Source organism: Prionailurus viverrinus, chromosome D2 (genome assembly GCF_022837055.1).
Source record: "Prionailurus viverrinus isolate Anna chromosome D2, UM_Priviv_1.0, whole genome shotgun sequence".
NCBI lineage: Eukaryota > Metazoa > Chordata > Mammalia > Carnivora > Felidae > Prionailurus > Prionailurus viverrinus.
Window position 1 is genome coordinate 70,518,086 of NC_062571.1, and position 17,909 is coordinate 70,535,994.

The 17,909-nt window shown below is 48.6% G+C and overlaps 1 protein-coding gene across 5 annotated transcripts in view; it reads left to right on the forward strand.

The window, feature by feature from the left end:
- Positions 1-17,522, forward strand: part of VTI1A (vesicle transport through interaction with t-SNAREs 1A) — a 359,148-nt gene extending 341,626 nt beyond the window's left edge. For all 5 annotated transcript variants that reach the window (XM_047826096.1, XM_047826099.1, XM_047826089.1 and 2 more), the window contains one exon: positions 12,415-17,522. Coding sequence is in view for 3 of the 5 variants with exons in the window: in XM_047826099.1 (XP_047682055.1) it covers positions 12,415-12,508 (94 nt within the window). In the remaining 2 variants the exon portion in view is untranslated. The remainder of the gene's footprint in view (positions 1-12,414) is intronic.
- The last annotated feature ends 387 nt before the right edge of the window (positions 17,523-17,909 follow it).

A 17,909-nucleotide genomic window follows, 5' to 3' on the forward strand; every position in this document is an offset into this window, starting at 1 on the left:
ACCTGAGGTGGGGGCGGGGGGCGGCGGGGGGAGCCATCTACTGGAGGGGGAGCAGCCAAACAGGAAAGAGGTGCAGGGCACATTGTGGGGAAATCTGTGAGTCCTAATAGAGTAGAATAATAATAATTCTTACACTTACATACTGAGCAGTTACTATTACCAAGCGCTGACCTAAGACCTTCATGTGGAATTAACTTATTTATTAATGTAATTCATTGAGGTACTGCTATTACTGGCCATTTATTTATTTATTTATTTGAGAGAGAGAGAGAGCACGAGTGGGGGAGAGAGGCAGAGGGAGAGAGAAAGAGAAAGAATCTTAAGCAGGGCTCAAACCCATGACCCTGGGATCTTGACCTGAGCTGAAATCACCCCCGTTCCATTTTTTTTTTTCTAATGAGGAAACCGAAGCAGTGGTTCTTTGGAACTTCCAGATTCCTTGCGTTGGTGCTTTTGTTTCTCTTTTTCAGTAGAGGACCAAAGGAGGATTGTCCACATTCTGTGCTGCCAGGAGAGAGTAGTTTCCAGAGAGAGAGTACATTCCCAATGTCCAGGCAGGGACACTGGGAAGAACACTGCCATCTACTATCACCATCACACCATAAAATAAGAACATTTTCACCTTCTCACGCAAATGTGGCAAAAGGACTTAACCTCTGAGAAATAATGAAGCAACTTGCACAGCTGGTGTGTGGCAGATCCTGGGTTCGAATCCGGGCAGTTTGGCTCCAGAAATGAAAAGAGCTGATCGGCTTCTGTCCGAATGGTTTCTCTGGAGGATGGAAGGGTGGGGGGGCCCCCCAAGCCAGGAGGAACGGCAGGTGGCCAGCTGAGCAGGGCAGTGAGGCTGCTCACAATACAGGGGCAGGACCCAGTGGGAGTGGGGAACCTCAGGGCACCCAGCAGGAGGGGGCGGGGCGTGGGGGAGAAGCACCTAAACTGGGAGCTGGGAAAGGGGTCATCCTGGCCTGTCATCGTGATAGGCTGCCTTGTGCTGAGAACTTGACCATGGCTACATCTGAAGTGGGCCTTGGCTTCTCCCTGGGTAGGCCTGAGCCACCAAATCTGGGTTGTCATAAGTCAGGATCATGGTGACATTAAATGACATCACACATGCAATAGACATCCAAGACCACAAAAGGACACCCTGCCTTTTTAAGAGTGTCTAGAACACAGTCCCATGTGCTGCCCACACCCTGTGCCGAGAATGCTTGGGAGAGATTCCTTTATTACATTTCATGGATGAAAAGAGACTTTTAGACCTTTCCCAAGATCACACAGTGCGTCTAGCTAATTCTCTCACCTGCTTTTTTCTGTCAGGCACTCTATTCTGACAGATGCATTAGATTAAATCTTCTGCAGATCGGGCATCTTCCTAGGGTATATTCCCTCATCTGTAGGATAGGTGATGTAGACATAATAAAAAATCATGCTGTTCGAGGTCACTGGAGGACGGGAAGTTGTGAGAGGACAATTGCCATTCCCTTTTTCCCCCGAATTCAAGGAGGGATCAGGTGATCATGCATTTACCTAGAAGAGAGAGGCAGAGAGGACAACAGCCAATGTGCCCATAACTGAAGAAAACTGACGAAATATGCTACTGAATAAAAATGAACCTCATCTAGGGGTGCCTGGGAGGCTCAGTCGGTTGAGCGACCGACTTTGGCTCAGGTCATGATCTCACAGTTTGTGAGTTCCAGCCCTACGTCGGGCTCTGTGCTGACAGCTCAGAGCCTGGAGCCTGCTTTGGAATCTGTGTCTCCCTCTCTGTCTGCCCCTTCCCCACTCATGTTCTGTCTCTCTCTGTCTCAGAAATAAATAAACATTAAAAAAATTTTTTGGGGTGGCGCCTGGGTGGCTCAGCCAGTTAAGCGTCCGACTTCAGCTCAGGTCATGATCTCGCAGTCTGTGAGTTCGAGTCCCGCGTCAGGCTCTGTTCTGACAGCTCAGAGCCTGGAGCCTGTTTCAGATTCTGTGTCTCCCTCTCTCTCTGACCCTGCCCCATTCATGCTCTGTCTCTGTCTCAAAAATAAATAAACGTTAAAAAATTTAAAAAAAAAATTTTTTTTTTAATGAATATCATCTTAATCATTTACTGTGCATTTACACTGGGCACTAAGAAAAGAGTTGACTTTGGTTAATTAGCATTCTGTACTTTCAACAAAATTAACTAGCATACCCCATTATTCTGTCTATGGAGAAGCATATAAAGATGAAGATTTCAGGGGTCCCTGGGTGGCTCAGTCAGTTGGGCGTCTGACTTTGGCTCAGGTCATGATCTCACGGTTTGTGGGTTCGAGCCCCGCGTCGGGCTCTGTACTGACAGCTCAGAGCCTGGAGCCTGTTTCGGATTCTGTGTCTCCCTCTCTCTCTGCCCCTCCCCTGCTCACGCTCTGTATCTCTCTCAAGAATAAATAAACATTAAAAAAGATTAAAAAAAAAAGATGAAGACTTCAACGACTTGCCCTTCAAACAACCAAGAAGAGTCTGGTAGAAGACGTAAGACAAACCGATTATATCAATAACCACCATAGTATTGGGGTGTCCTGCAGGGATGGAAGATAAGATTAGGGGGGTGATTTGAGGCCTTGGCGAAAGTGGGGATGAGAATAGTCTCCATGTCACAGGATTGTTGTGAAGGTTCAACAAAGTGTAGAAGAGGCCAGAACAGCACCTGGCCCAGAGTAAATGCCCAGTGAGTACGAGCTGCAGGTGTGATGTGGCTATGTCTGTGCTCAGTCCTTGATGAGGCATCGCCCCCATCACCAGGGACACCACCCCGCCGAGGCCTGAGGAAGAATCCCCAGAGAGTCCAGCTGGGTCAGATTTTCTAGCTCTGAGATTCGAAAACTTTCATGGTTCTCTGATTGGGACTTATCTTTTTATTTTTTATTTTTGGAGAGGACAGAGGATTGTCCACTTTTTATTTTGCCGAGTAAGAGAGACTAACTTCCAAGGAGAGAGTGTATTTCCGATGTCCCAATAGGGTCATCGAGGCAAAAACCTACCATCTACTATCACCATCACGCCGTAAAAGGAAGGGCATTTGAACTTGAACATGGGAACGGTGGACAGGACACAATCTCAAAGAAACGGGCGGTCCTTTAAATTGTGTAATCTCGTTTTTGGGGAGAAGGAGCCTTCCGTGTTTCTCTTTGTTTATGGCTTCAGCTTCAGTCTGGAGTTGGGGAGCCACTGTCTTCCGTCACGCATGCACCAGGTCGTGTTTCTTGATTTTGTCGAACGGACCCCCTTAGAAGCAGCGTGTTTGTGAAGTGCCATCGCGTGCCGTCGCCACGGTGGCCCTGGCCGCTCGGATGAGCCTGAGCATTACTGTGAAACAAGAATGGGCCTGGGGGGTCTGAAGGCCCAACTGTCCCCCAAATGGTTGACCTTGGACACGTCCCTTCGCCTGTCAGGGCCACAGGGTCCTCACCTCTGTAACCAAGAGTCCTGCCCAGGGTGTGGAGACCTCCGCCAGCTCTAGCGGTCTGCAAACCTGTGAGGGTTTAAGTATATCATGCGTTTCTAGAGCATCATTATTTCATTCCTTTCAAATTTTTTCTAAGCACTTTGATTCTATCTGAAAGCCCAGTCACCAGCAAAGCCACCCTCCAGGCCCCTTGCCATGGTGGAGTCCATATTTGAGAATGGCGGTGGCCGTGGTGCCCCAGCTGAAATTTGATGTCCACATTTGGCAACAGAGCGCAACGTAACCGCAGATTACTGATCAAAACCCGTCGGTCTTATCAGTGAGCTCTGACAGGTACTTGCTGGCTGCCTTCCCAGGCTGGGAAGGCATCCCCGAGCCAGCCAACGGGACCCCCTCCTCCCGCCTTTGATGTCCATGCGGCCACCTCAGAGAGAAGGAAGCCCTGCTGGGGAGAGAGTCGCTGTGAGGCCCAGATAGACGCCAGCCTGTGGGAACAAGAAGCTTGGCGAGCTTGAGGAGGTGGCGGCTTCCTGGACTGCTGCCTCCCTCCACCTTCCCAACCAGCCTCTGGAAGTTTCCCAGGCAACTTCTCCGACCTCTAGACAACTTTCTTCCCGCCTCCCACCTTTCCTGAAATGGCATCCTCTCTCACAGAATTATTTGCCTACCGCACGCATGTAAAGGGCTTTTACCTTCCAAAGTGCCTTACCATCTTTAATGAACTAATCCCCATCTCCCTGTGGTTGGGGGAGCCGAAGTTGCTTGGGAAGGAGCTGAAACCCACCCCAGGCAAATCCACACAACAAATTGGCCTGTGCTGGCATTGCTCTAATGATGGCCTTTGTTGTCAGGTTTCTGTGATTGATTGCTCATCGTGACACCCTGAGCTCCCACAGGGCTGGGACTCTCGTGTTACCTTTTTTCTTTGGAAGGACTTGGCCAAACCAGCCATACCTGTCTGTGCGTGGCCCGAGGACCACCCTGTTCTCCAGCAGAAAAGGGCCAGCCTTCCGTAGCTTTTAGCTGTTAGACCAGGAGTGAGCAAACTGCAGTTAGCCCACTGCCTGGTTTTGTATGGCCCACAGGACCAAAATCACTTTACGTTGTTTCTTTTTTTTAATATTTATTTTTGGGAGAGCGCAAGCGGGAGAGGGGCAGAGAGAGGGGGACGGAGGATCCGAAGCGGGCTCTGTGCTGACAGGCTGACAGCACAGAGCCCCATGTGGGGCTCGAACTCAGGAACCACGAGATCCTGACTTGAGCTGAAGGCAGACCCTCAACCGACTGAGCCACCCGGGTGCCCCCCCCTTTACGTTTTTAAATGATTGAAAAAAATCAAAATAATTTTTTTGACGTATGAAAAGTATATGAAATTCAAACTCCCATTTCCTAAAAGGAAGTTTTCTTTGAACACAGCTACCCTTGCCCGCTTACGTTGTCTAGGGCCGCCTTTGTGCCACAAAGGGCAAAGCTAGCACTTGCAACAGAGACCGCATGGTCCACAAAGCCTGAATATTAGTGTCATGAGTTGAAGTGTGTTCTCCTCTGACCCTCTGGCCCCCCAAGTTCATGTGTTGAAGCCCTAACCCCAGGACCGTGGGACGTGACCTTATTGGGAAATAGGCTGACGTTACTGGTTAAGATGAGGCATACTACGGCAGGGTGCTCCCCTAATGCAGTAGGAATAGCGTCCTTATAAAAAGAAGAAACTCGGGCACAGATACACGCACAGGGAGACGGCCATCACCTAGACGGAGATCAGGGTGACACAGGCACCCCAAATATTGCCAGCGCACCACCAGCAGCAGGGGAGAGGCATGGAACAGATTCTCCCTCCGCCTTTGGAGGAGCCAACCTGCCAATACCTCCGTCTCTAGCTTCTAGCCTCCAGAACTGTGAGACCGAGAAATTTCTGTTGTTGAAGCCCCCAGTGTGTGGTCCTTTGTAAACTAATGCATTTGCTCCCTCGTCCCTTTACAAGAAGACAGTTGCTGATCCCTGTTGAACTAAGTAGAAATTTGGAAGTGGGGTTAAGCTACTCTGGTCCTCACTCAGGACCTAACCTAGGTGTGCCAGGGCTCAGGCACCCGTCCCTGTCTCCTGGGTTCCTCGCTGGAGTGTGCTCCTTTCTCCACCTATCAAAATGTATCCCTCCTGTGCCCTGTTCCCTCAGGGCTGCCGGATAACCCACTTCTCCTCAACTTAGGTCAGGAAGTGTGGACGATGAATGGTGGGCGATGGCTTAGTAAGTTGGCCCAGAGATGACATCTGGTTTTCCTCTTATTTTTGTTTTAATTTTTTTAAATTATTTATTTATTTATTTTTATTTGAGAGAGAGAGAGAGAGAGAGAGAGAGAGAGAGAGAGCGTGCACGCGCATGCACGAGCAGGAGAGAGGGGCAGAGGGAGTGAGGGAGAGACTCTCAGGCAGGCTCCACACTCAGGGTAGAGCCTGCCATGGGACTTGATCCCACCACCCTGGGATCACGACCTGTGCCGAAATCGAGAGTCAGATGTTCAACCGACTGAGCCACCCAGGTGCCCTGGTTCTCCTCCTGTTTTAAATGTCTTATCCCAGAGGCAGGAGTCTTATGAGACAAGTCCTCTCAGGTCCCCCATCCCATGTGGCTTTGGGCAGCTGCCCGCTCTGTTCATGAATGGAAATTCTCATTCTGAGATGAAAGAAACAACAGCTCCTAAAGATTAGGGGCCCCACAGCTCGGGTCAGAATTTCCAGGGAACCAGGCTGGGACTCTCCTGCCCTTAGAGGAAGACTTTGTACAGTCCCAAAGTGAATATGTGATGCAGCCTTGGAAACGTGGGTGGAGACATGGAGACCAGTCCTCAGAAAGGCCAAGCCAAGATGGCCAGGTCCGTATCCTGTTCTGGATCCAAAACTCCCATGTATCTGTGTCCTGGGGTTGCCATAATGAAGTATCACAAACTGAGTGGCTTAAAACGACAGCAATTTATTCTGTCACAGTTCTAGGGGCTTGACGTCTGAAATCAAGGAGTCAGCAGGGCCATGTTCCTTCTGAGGGCTCTAGAGAAGAATCCTTCCTTACCTCTTCCAGATTCTGTGGCCCCAGGCATTCCTTGGCTTATAGCCAAACCTCTTCAGTCTCTGCTACCAACCTCTCACATGGCCTTATTCCCTGTGTCTTTCTGTGTCCTGTCTTCTTATAAAAACACCAGTCACTGGATCTAGGGCCCACCCTACACCACCCTAATTTTATCTCAAGATCCTTAACAGATTACATCTGCAAAGACCCTATTTCCAACTGAGGTCACCTTCTGAGGTTCTGGGTGGACATGAATGGGGTGGGGTGGAGAGGGACACTACACCTCAGTAAAATCAGTATGGTTGAAGTGAGAGAAGTCTCAACCAAACTTGCTGAAATCCAAAGGAAATTGTTTGACTCCTGTGACTGGGAAGTTTCAGTGTGACTCTTCCTGCACGCAGCAGGATCCAAGGGTCCAAATAATGCTTTTAGGAATCAATCTCTTTTCCTCATCTCTGGACACTGTGTTCCTCCATGTTGGCATCTTTCAGGCAGGTTGCCATCCTGCAGGGTGATAAGAATGGCCTCTGGCTGTTCTAGGCTTCCATTGTCCCTACAATCAATCCCAGTAAAGAGAGTACCTTTTTCTTGACTTTCCAGAAAAAAAAAAAAAAAAAAAAAAATCCCCAGAGGTCTCTATCTGGCTCCGGTGACGTGCCAGTTCCTGAACAAATACTTGTGCAAGGAATAGAGAGCTGTGATTACCTGGGCCTGCCTGGGTCATATGTCTACCTGTGGAATCAGAGAATTGGGGTCAACCCTACCTGAACTCTTGGGGTGAGGCTGAGGATACTTCCCAAAGATGCAGAATATAGAAGACCCTGGATGGCCACGTATCAGGGGGCAGAACAACCATACAGCTCTAGCTCAGATGCAACCGTGTGCCCAGCTTTGAAAACGATGCTTCAAATTCAAGTTAATGTTACAGGCTGATGACAAGGAACCATATCCCCTGTTCCTGTTTGCATTTCTTTCTGGTGAATGCTAACGTTGAATTTGATATCAAACTTAGAGAGCCTTTCCCTTGGCCCGTGTTTTTGAGAACTTCCCAGAGAGACACAGGTGCAGACTCCTCGGCACAGTTTACCCCATGCTCTCATGATTGCTAATTGTTCTGCCCGTTGTTCCTGTTCTGTCAGACCCCAGAGGTGGGGCATCATTATTCAGGCCCGTTGGCCAGGCAGGAAAGCCTGTGCAGGACGGGGCACTGAACCTATGGAGTGTCGGGCACTCTCCAGCTAATGAATGCAGGCTTGCAAAAGAGTTTGGACACTGCTGGCATCCTTACTGGGAGGGTGGCTAATAGCTAACTCCTAAAGCTGTGCTCATCTACGCACAGCCCTTAGAAACCAGGAAGCACACAACATAAACCTTCAGAGGAGCCCTTGTAGGTAGAGCCTCTCCTTCATGCATTCAGCAAGCACATTCTTGAGAATGTCTGTGCCAACCTCTGTTTGAGACACTAGGAATACAAAAGACAAAGGAGAGTCAGACCCTAGAGTCTACTTTTTATTGGAGAAACCCGCGCAGAAACAGAAAATCATAAAACTGTGTGATAAGGGATGCACAGGGAAGTACAAGAGTCAGACAAGGTCACGGTCAGGAAATTCTTCATGGAAGCAGTGGGAACGACACGCTGTAGATCAAGGACTTGGTTTTGGAATCTGGGTGAATCAACCTAACAATGCCTTTAGGTCTCAAATAACAGAAGACCTAACTCAAACTAACTGGAGAAATTAAGTTAACTTTTTTCTCATCTAACCCAAAGTCCAGAGGAAGGGTCGTTTGATACAGGGTTTCACCATGTTTTCAGGACCAGGGTTCCATTTCTCTGCCATTCTTTCTACTGCGCTATCCTCCGCGGGTCAGCTTCTCGGGATGGCTCCCCTTGTGGAAACAAAACGGCTGCAGCAGATCCAGGCCTAACATCCACACCCCATATGATCCAGGTGACGCAGCATTCGCAGCCAGGCTCCTGGGACTCACTCGGTTGGAATGGCCTAAGTCACGTGGGTGCATCCCATCTCATTAAGCCATTTTTCATCGCCTTAAGACAACTCTGCTGCGAGTCCAGGGGAGTCTCCTGGGCGGTGGTGTTCCATGTGATGAGTCGGGGATCCAGGCAGGAGCAGTGCCCGCCGTCCTGTAACTCCACTCCTGAAACATACAGCCTCCTGAATCAGAACGGCAAGGGAAGAGCCAGCCGAGAGTCAAACACTGCAAGTCAGATGCCACCCCCTGGCATGGGAGTGACAGCCAGCACTTCTGCTCACATTTCGTTGACTTAACGCAAGTCACGTGGCCGCACCTAACTTCAAGGGACAGGTGAGAGCCGTCTGTGCCTAGAAGTAGAGAACAGGGTGACGCCTCCTGCGACTGGAATTTCCGGGCTTCTCAAGCAGGAGAGAGAACCGCACCACGTGCCACGCCCGCCTGCCCCCTCTCTACCCAGTCCCCTCGATCCCGCTACCACACGCAGGAGCTTGTTTCCAGAAGGGGAGGAGACTGGCAATGGAAAGATTAGCCGCTCCCAGGGTTCCACACGGGGATCAGTATTTTCAATAGTACTTTGTGAGTTCAGCCTCAAAGTAAATGGTTAATTCATCTTGTATCAACAGCACTGTGATTCATAATGTAAACTTGGAGAATCCTTGATGTTTCGGGCCCACATTCCTTTTAATTTGGCTCTGCGTTCTTTTAAAGCCACAGTGTGCTCCCTTAATAGAATGCAGCATGCAAATGCACAAGTTTTTGCCCGGAGGCAGTTTAGCCTGGCTGTTTCAATGGATGTCTTCTTTCAAGCGTATATTCTTTCTTAAATTATTTACTGGGTAAACACACTTTGCATTTTCAAAAGGGAGATTAAGACAGCTTGCTGCAGACCTAGCTGAACGTAAAGCCCCCGGTTGCCCAAAGTTAGAAAGAAGTTACTTCGGGCTTCCCCAAAGTTCCTTCCCTGGCTCGCTAGCTGGGAACCCCTCTCCCGGCTTGTTTTTCTGATTCTCTGCAAACTCCCTGTTCCTTCCTGCTTTGCCTACAGCAATACCTGCCAGCCGCCCCTGGCTGTGACTGTACTCCAGGCTTCCTCACAGATGGGGCCCGCCAATGCCAGCCTTTGTCTCCCCTGCTCCGGGCTGGCTGGTTCCTACCCATTCACGGGCCCCAGCAGCGCCCTTGTCTGGTCCTTAGAGGCACCATATCAACCTATAACACCTTTGAGGTCCAAAGCTGGGTTGCTAGCCTGAGTCAAGCTTACTTCCAACTCTTGTCTGCTCCAACTCTTCCCCCACCCCCCACCCCCTTCTACACGCTTTGTCCTAAAGATCTGCCAGCCCTTGGTTTGAAAGCAAGTGCTCTCTCCTGCGCACATCCTCCACCGCCCGCCTCCGTTCCGCGAGGACCGTTCCTTCTCTTAGCTTCAGGGAGAAGACACAGCAGCGCTCGGAGAAGGCATATGGCACGAAGTTGCCTCTTTGGGGGGTTTGCTTCAACTTGTAACTTCAGCCTTTTCTGTGCGGACTCCCTGCGTTTTTCCTGCAAATTGAGTTTGCGCAGGTTTCTCCTCCGTTCACCCTTAAATGGACCCATTACAATTACAGGAGCTGTGTTCTTTGATGATCATCCTTCGGGTGGGTCTCTTTTGAGTGCGGTGTGCCAGCAACTGTCCTGTGTGTGCTGGGGCTGTAGAGAAGAGGGCTCCGGGCTCCGGACACACCAAGGAGTGAGTGGACAGTTCGGTCTTTCTGAATGTCTGTGACCCCAGCAGAGAGGTCAGGCTCTCCTGGGATCGGTTACGTGCTGAGTGAATTAAACATATAAGCTGTGAAGAATGACTGTGGGGGAATCACACCCCTGTTGGCCTTGAGATGAGGGAAGCCCAATTTGGAAGGCCAGGGAAGAGCTGAGGATTCAGGGATTCCTGTGTATTCATTTTGCTAACCATGCTTCAGATTAAACAAGTAACACCCGCGGTTAATCCTTTATAAATTAGCATCATGGATGCCTTGGGGCCCTCAACCCACAAATAAAATGGTTGTCAACCGAGAGATACACTACCGTATATTACTTAAGGCAGAATTTTAAAGAGTTTTCATGCTTTTAATCTGTTTCACTGCTGAGTTTCAATTTTGCTGATTTCCTCTGCAAGTCTGACGCAGATGACTGTGGTAAATAGAGATTGTGACAGTGACTTGGGCCAACGGGATGTGTAGAGCCTGCTCTGAAGACTTCTGCCCCCTTCCAGAGAAGAGGGGAAAAAAATCAATTTGGGTTTTAAATCAAGCCACCAAGTAGCACCGATCAGTGTTCATAATTAGCCTCACTTTAACAAGGCGTGAAGTCCTGTTTCTATTTATTTATTTGGGGGACAGAGAATCTTCCTGCCTCCTGAGTAAATATGGCCTGTTAAGTCTGAATTAGCTGTCATGGCAGAAGAATTAATGTCAGGGCGCAGCCTTTCTAGTGGGGAAGGGAAGAAATAAACGAGACAGATCTTAGCTGAGCCTTCCGTGATAAATGAGGACCGAGCAGACCATTCATCTCCTTCGAGGAAAGTGGACACAGGCACTAAAGCAGTTTTGCGGAAGACGTGTCAGCAAATGTGATCATTTTGTAACCTGTCAGGAGGCAAGGATGCTAGTCCTTCCAGGGGGCCACGGGGGAGGGGGCTTGTCTGATGTGACCGTCTCTCCATCCATCCATTTAGGTTTGGAGAAGGAGGGGGTGGGCGAGGAGAAATCCAGCTGAAGCCACAAGGATGTCTTCCTTCCTTCCGATGAGAAAGAAACTCATCCGGAAGCTAGAAAAGCCTGCCAACACCCTCCAAAGGTTTCTTCACAGAGATACAAAAGTAGGAGGGCAGGGTCTCCGTGAGACTAAGACAGCAGACCTTTTTCTGCTTGATATTTGCAGGAACAGGCCGATGGGATTTGCTGTGGGGTGTTAGGCACAGGGATGGTTGCCTCTACCGCCAGCCGCTCGATTGCTGTGGTGGGTTCTGTAGGAGGTGGGGGGGGGGGGGGTGGCAGGCCACTTGGCCTGGGTCCCCTTTGACAGTCTCAACAAAGCATTCTGTCGCTCAACCCCTTTTCTCAGACTGAGCTAACACGCCGTGAGGCAACTCCATTGGAAACTCTCTGCAAGCATCTTGGAGCACGTGTCTCTACTCTGGGTCTCCTCCTGACCTGCCAGTTCCCCGTCATTCACATTGGCTTATATTTGGGCCCCTGGAATCCCCAGAGGTGAGGGCCCACCAAGCAAAGCACATGAGGCGCTCGGGTACTCTGTAATTCTCATTTCCATCTTTTTTTTTTTTTCTTTTTTTGTTACGGAGCAAACGTAACGTTTCCTCCTGGAGTAACCGAGCAGTGAGCCCCAGTGACAGATGACGGTTTCACAGCCTGAGCTGCGAGTTTGACACTTGCTTCTTAATCCTGTCCTTTGCTTCCTAAATCTCTCTTTTACTTTTCCCCAGGTATTTTTGTACAGGTAAGTACCTCACTGACACATGTTTCCTTGGAGTCTTTTACTTTAACGGGAAACACTGCAAAAAAAATGAGGCTTGTCTCACATTTTAAATTAAAAAGAGAAGCTCGCGTAGGGCCCTTGATCGCTTAAAGATTACTACATGGTACCCTGAGCCTGGAAAGCCATTTGATTCACCTTAGCATTTCTCTGAGTGCCGCGTGACAGTCACCGCGGAGTCGTTCATTTCCTCGTGCGTCGTTTGTAGACCCAAAAAGCTCGTGCGCGCGCACATGCACGTGCGTACTCACGCGCGTTCACACTCAAGCCCCACACGGGGCTCTCTGCCCCCACCTGCGAAACCGTCGTTTGATTAGCCAACTTGGTCTTGACTGGTCTTGGTCAGAAAGTCCTTCATTTATCTGTGATATTTTTTTTTTCCTTTGCTCTTTCCTAGAATCATCCAGAACCGCATCCTGGTCGTCGTCTTGGCCATCATCCTCGTTGTCACCATCCTGATGGCGATCACTTTCTCTGTCAGAAGACGCTGATGGATCTGCTCTTCCCTGATAAACAGCAACAACGGCTTGTTCTGAGTAATTAAGACAAAATGGTCACATGAATCATTCTTTTGCGCCGACAGGCCCTGAACGACCCTCCCTCTTTTCACCACTGTTCGGCTGAAGCGCAGAGTGTAAAAATATTTTCTATTCCTGCTTGTGTGTGGGTCGGTTTCCTTTTCTAGGTTTGTCTTCACCCAGATTTGTTTTTTGTAGGAGAAGGTGAATGTTTATTTGCCTTTCGGTAATTTCATCTACTAACCAAAATAGCTTTGGTGACTTTCTTCCTTGCCCCGTGGACGTGTCAGGGGTCATGGTTTGGGATAGGGCACGATGAGTCAGTCGTGGGGCATCTGATGGGCTGTGCTGTTTGTCACACATCTCTTGTCTCCAAATTGCCCTTCTGTGATGTCCAAGGATAAAAATGCAGAGAAAAACAGAGGCCACAGCCAGTGACCCACTCCAGCAAACCGGCCCTGTTCCTACCCAGGCATAATGAATATAGTCTACCTGCCTGAGTGCTTTCATTGTAAAGGTGGATATTTAATGTCACTTGTGCAGGAAATTGACTTAGCACTTTCTCTGTTTTTCTATGCATATAGATATATATATATATATATACACTTTTCTTTTTTTTTTTTTTACAGCCAAGAATATTTTTGCTGAGTCTGCCCAAGATCCACTTTTCATAACTTTGCTTACTGGCTACATGAAATATTTCTTTACCTTCCCCCAAATCCCACAGTCCCTAGAATTTGCTGGCAAAGTAAGCCTTGGCACGATATTTAATTGTGACCCCCTCTCCCCTGACCTGTGTAAGCATCTCTGTATCCTTTCGGTTTTAATATCTGCACTGCCAAAAGCAGCCCTCATACATGCAAAAGGTCTGACAAGGTTCCCTCCACATCCATTCCAGTATGTAAAGAGAACATGAATATTTCAGGAAGAGCAAGAACATGAGTCCGTCAGTGTGAAATTTCAAATGTGATTATAAATATGGCATAGAGTCCTATAGGATGATTCACTAGAAATAAACTTTATGGAAAATGTTCACTAACCTCCTTCAAAAGAATAGGGGGGTTGCAGCGTGTTACAAAGGACGGCTTGGATTTTCTACAAAAAAATGTTAGCACAGCCTTCCTGAGTTCACTGTGTATTCAAACCTCTGACATGCTTTGTGATTGTTTTTGGTTTCTTTCTGTCCGAGGTAACCGGGAATTGCGTTCAAAATGAGTTCATTTATGATCGGGCTTCAAGTTGCCCAAGCTGAGGTCATTTTCCCCCTAGTCATAAAGCAAAATGTGTTTTTCTTAAGACTTCATTGGCATTTACAAGGTCCGTACTATCTTTTTGAATGTAATTGGAAGCTTTGAATCCTTGAAAAAGCAGACCTGTTCTCTTCATAAAAAATGCTAACCACCTGGGCCCAGAGATTGAGATCACCTGGATGGGGCACTTTATTTTATATTTTGCCCCAACTCCGAGAAGAACCTTTATGGTTTAGAGAGGAAATGCAGAATGGCAAAATCCACCGGAGAGATCGTACTTAGCAAAACAGGCCAGGGCCTGCGTGTGTCCAGATAAATCATTTAGTATTGTGTAAATAAAGCTGCAGCCTTTACTTTGCAGGGATCGTATGGGATTTGGGCAGGGGGAAGTAGGACGGTGAAGGAGTGGGAAGGCAGTGCTAATTTTCCTATCAGCTTAAAGGATCCATCTCAGCAAGGTTCTTTTATTCCGATAACGGATTTTGTACATGCTGAACACATTGAAGAAACCATTAAAAAGCAGGGGAACAAACAAACAACCTCCTTCCCGTTCCAAAACACTAATGGTGGGGAAGTATTACACCGACCTCTCCGGTGGCTTCTTTGGAAACTGTTGATCTCAGCTAAAGCGGGTAACCAGTTATCCAGCTATATACGCCTCACGCCTCTTCCCAAGGCCACCCAGCAAGCCAGGTTGGTCTGATCATCTAAACCCGCTGGCTCCTCAATATTTCACTAACGCCTTGCGTTCATGTTGAAGTAGATGAAGTGGAGGGCGGGGGCCAGGGGCACTGCTTGCCTCTCAATGGCTTTTCCTTTCCAGTTCTACCTCTTTATCAGCTCTTGCCTGAGATTTTGCCCCGGTTCAACCTTGAGAGTGAGAGAATCTGACCAGATGACCCTTGGCCTACCAGCCCCATCAAACCCACCTTGAGAGCGGCCCCCGAGACCCGGGGAGTGAGCGCTCTGTGGGAGGCTGGTCTGAAGTCCCGACAATTCCCGCCTGGCCCTCCGGCTGCTGCAGGAGAAATTCGAGACCGGAGACACGGTTTTCTCCCCACTCCCCTGCTCCACTGGGGAAGGGAGAAAGCCCACAAATTCGAAGCAGGTCCTAGATCTGTGAACGGCTCTGGGAACTTCCTATGTCGACTTTGCGGACCAGTTCTCCAGTTGAGAGCCTGTGCTGAAAAAATGAGGTTCAGTGGGAAGGTGGGGTGGGGGGTGAAGACGAAGAAACACCGAGGAGGAAGAGGAGAAGGAGGCCCTGGCCATATAAAATTCATGCAGACTAAACAGTTTCCCTGACCGAATAAAGTAAAGCGGATGCTACCCTGCTCCGGAATCAAAAGCAATTTAATTAAAGTCTCTTAAGTTGTAAAGAGTTTTAAATGTTCCGTGTTGAAGGCGAATGCCTGCATATGCGATGGGCCTGACGTCAGCCGCCAGGCCTGGGCTGGGAGGCCATTTGCTATTCTGTTTAAGGCAGGCTGGATTGTCTTATTTTGGAACCAGCTTGGTGGGGGGTTTGCTTTGCTACTGCTTCTGAGCCCTGAGCTTCAAAGGCTGAAATTAATGGTGAACAAAATTGTGCAGCTCTGACCGTCCCATGCGGGGCAAGCCCATTGAGGGTTATCATTAAGTAAAGAAATAAAGAGGGGGAAAAAAGCCTGCCTGTTCCAAAAACCTCATCAGATAATGACCTCAGTGATTGGATTTTCATTACCAAACAGCATCCAGAGATTATCTACCCCATAGAAGAAGGGGGGGGGGGGGGTTGGAAAGAAAGAAAGCAACTGTCTTTCTCTCCTTCTCTTTCTCCTTTTTTTTTTTTTTTGCACATCTTTTCTTTAAAACTGTCAGATCATTTCAGTATTTCAAATCCGAGGAAAACAGCCTGCCTGCTGCTGTATTTGAAGTTCTAATGGTGTCAAAAAGTCACGACTGACTGACAGCCGTCAGTCCCAGAGGGGCTCATTAAATCATAAAAACTTGACAAGGAAATAATTGCGCATCGCCAGCAACTTGGCGCCTGTTTAGACGTTTTTATTTTCTTTCATTATTAGTCCCCACCATTACGTTCATTAACAAATTGCATTAAACAACTGTTAAGGGCTAATGATTTGTTTATCGCTTTTTATTATTATTATTATTTAAACATTAGCTGTGTCATGTGGTACCCTAGCAGCCTCTTGCCATCGTCTGACTGAATATTTTTCCACTCCGAGCTCTGGGTACTGTTGGAATATGAAATAGATTATTCATTACTCTCCTCTTTGCCACTGATTTGATTTCATGTAGCGTCTTCCACAGAGAAAGATGAAAACTTGTCAAAAATAGGTTATATCTTATTCGAAGGGGCAACAATAGCAGCAGGTACAGGCACACTTTAATATTTAATTAAGGTTGATGTTAACCCCTTTAAATGACTTTAGCTGTAAGTTCTATTCAAATGCAGAAGAGAAAAATAATTGTTCTTAATTTGCAACCTGTTCAGCAAGCATTCTTCCTGGAGTTAGCTGGAAATTTAGAGCCGAATTTTTAAATAATGAAATTTCCCGTCATAAATATTTATAGCCGTTTGTCTACGTAGTTGAGAATTAACTACAAGCAATGATTTCCTCGTCTCTCTGGTTTGAACTGCTAGCCTAGCAGGGCACCTGGCGCTTGGGAGAAATGGCTTTCCTGGGAGAAATGCACATCCAGAGCCAAGGACTGTTGGTTGGTTGTGGCTGGGGCTGGTTTCAGAGGAACCTCTGTGAGTCCCTTGTTTCTGGTCCACTTGTCTCCTCCGCTAGCTGAGTGTGTGGTTGGAGGACTGTGGTCTGGAGAGTAAGTAGGGCTTTCTTAAAGGAGCACTTGTGTGTCCAGTCGGCTGGTGTGGGGAGGGTGTGATGGGGTGTCCGGGGCGTCTCTGTGTAGTCAATGAGCTCATTGCTTTCCTAGTAGACAATAGGAGCCATGCTTTGCTGGGATTGACCTTCCGTCTTTTTTCCTTCCTGGGACTTGCCACCGGTGAGATCATCAGCTTTTCCGTGGGCTCTGAGCTGGAGGGGAAAGGTGCCATCTTCATCCCGAGTCTGAAGTCCGTGGCATTCTCCGTGCCACAACTGCCGGCTGCCTTTGGTCACCCTGTTTGATTCGATAAGTTTCACATACGCAGGGAAGCGCTCTCAGAGGCCTGGTTCATTGGTATGTCGGGGCTGGGGTGTGCTGGTCAATATCAAGGAACAAGGAGTACTTTCCTGCCGGCTTGTTTTCCTCCCACCCACGCATCCTCAGAAAGACAGACTCCTTGGGCAGCTGCTCCATGGATGTGAAGGGGAGAGACGGCACATGTCCCTCGCTCAGCCACCACCTCTCAGCATCACCCACCAAAGGACAGACAATCCAGTAGGAGCCGCGGCATGGGAGGGGCTCATCCAGCAGGCATGAGCCACGTGAGGCCAGCCCTAAGCCTCATAGATCACCGTGGGCATAGAAACAGCAGACACACCAGGGCCTGGGGCGGTCTCGAGCTTCCATTTCAATCTGTTCCAAATTAGCCACATGACAACTCGCCACCTTCAGAACGGACTCCACACCTCAGCAAAAGACACGCTCAAAGTCGTTTTTCCAAAAGGAAGGAAGGCTTTGTGGTAAGCCATCCCTAGTCTGACTCCCAAAGACACTGGTTGCCTGAGATGAGATGCCAGCCCTCAAACTTGACTTCGTCCTCTGCTATAATTCATCACCTTAAACTAAATTCCAGGGAACATTCTTGCTTACATGGCTTTGCCTGTAGCCCATCGCGCTCAAACCAGTGCTGTCTGCCAGGGGCCATCCACATTTTATGACAAGTCGGGTAGCTCTTAGACAACATGTCAGCCTTTTTAAAATGGGGCAGGTGACCGTGTGGAGAGCTCAGAGAAGTTTTTAAAGCCACAAGCAGTGCCTCCGAGGAGGGAGACCAAGAGTGGACCGGCACAGGCAGGAGAATATTTGCGCGTGATTGGAACCAAGGCTGGATACAGGGTCCTCAAATAGGTGATGGAACGAGGGTCAGCATCCCCTTCTGTTGTAGAGGAGGGAAGACACAGGGATTGGCGAGAGAGACTGGCCGTGTCCGTTAGGATTCCAGGTCAGCA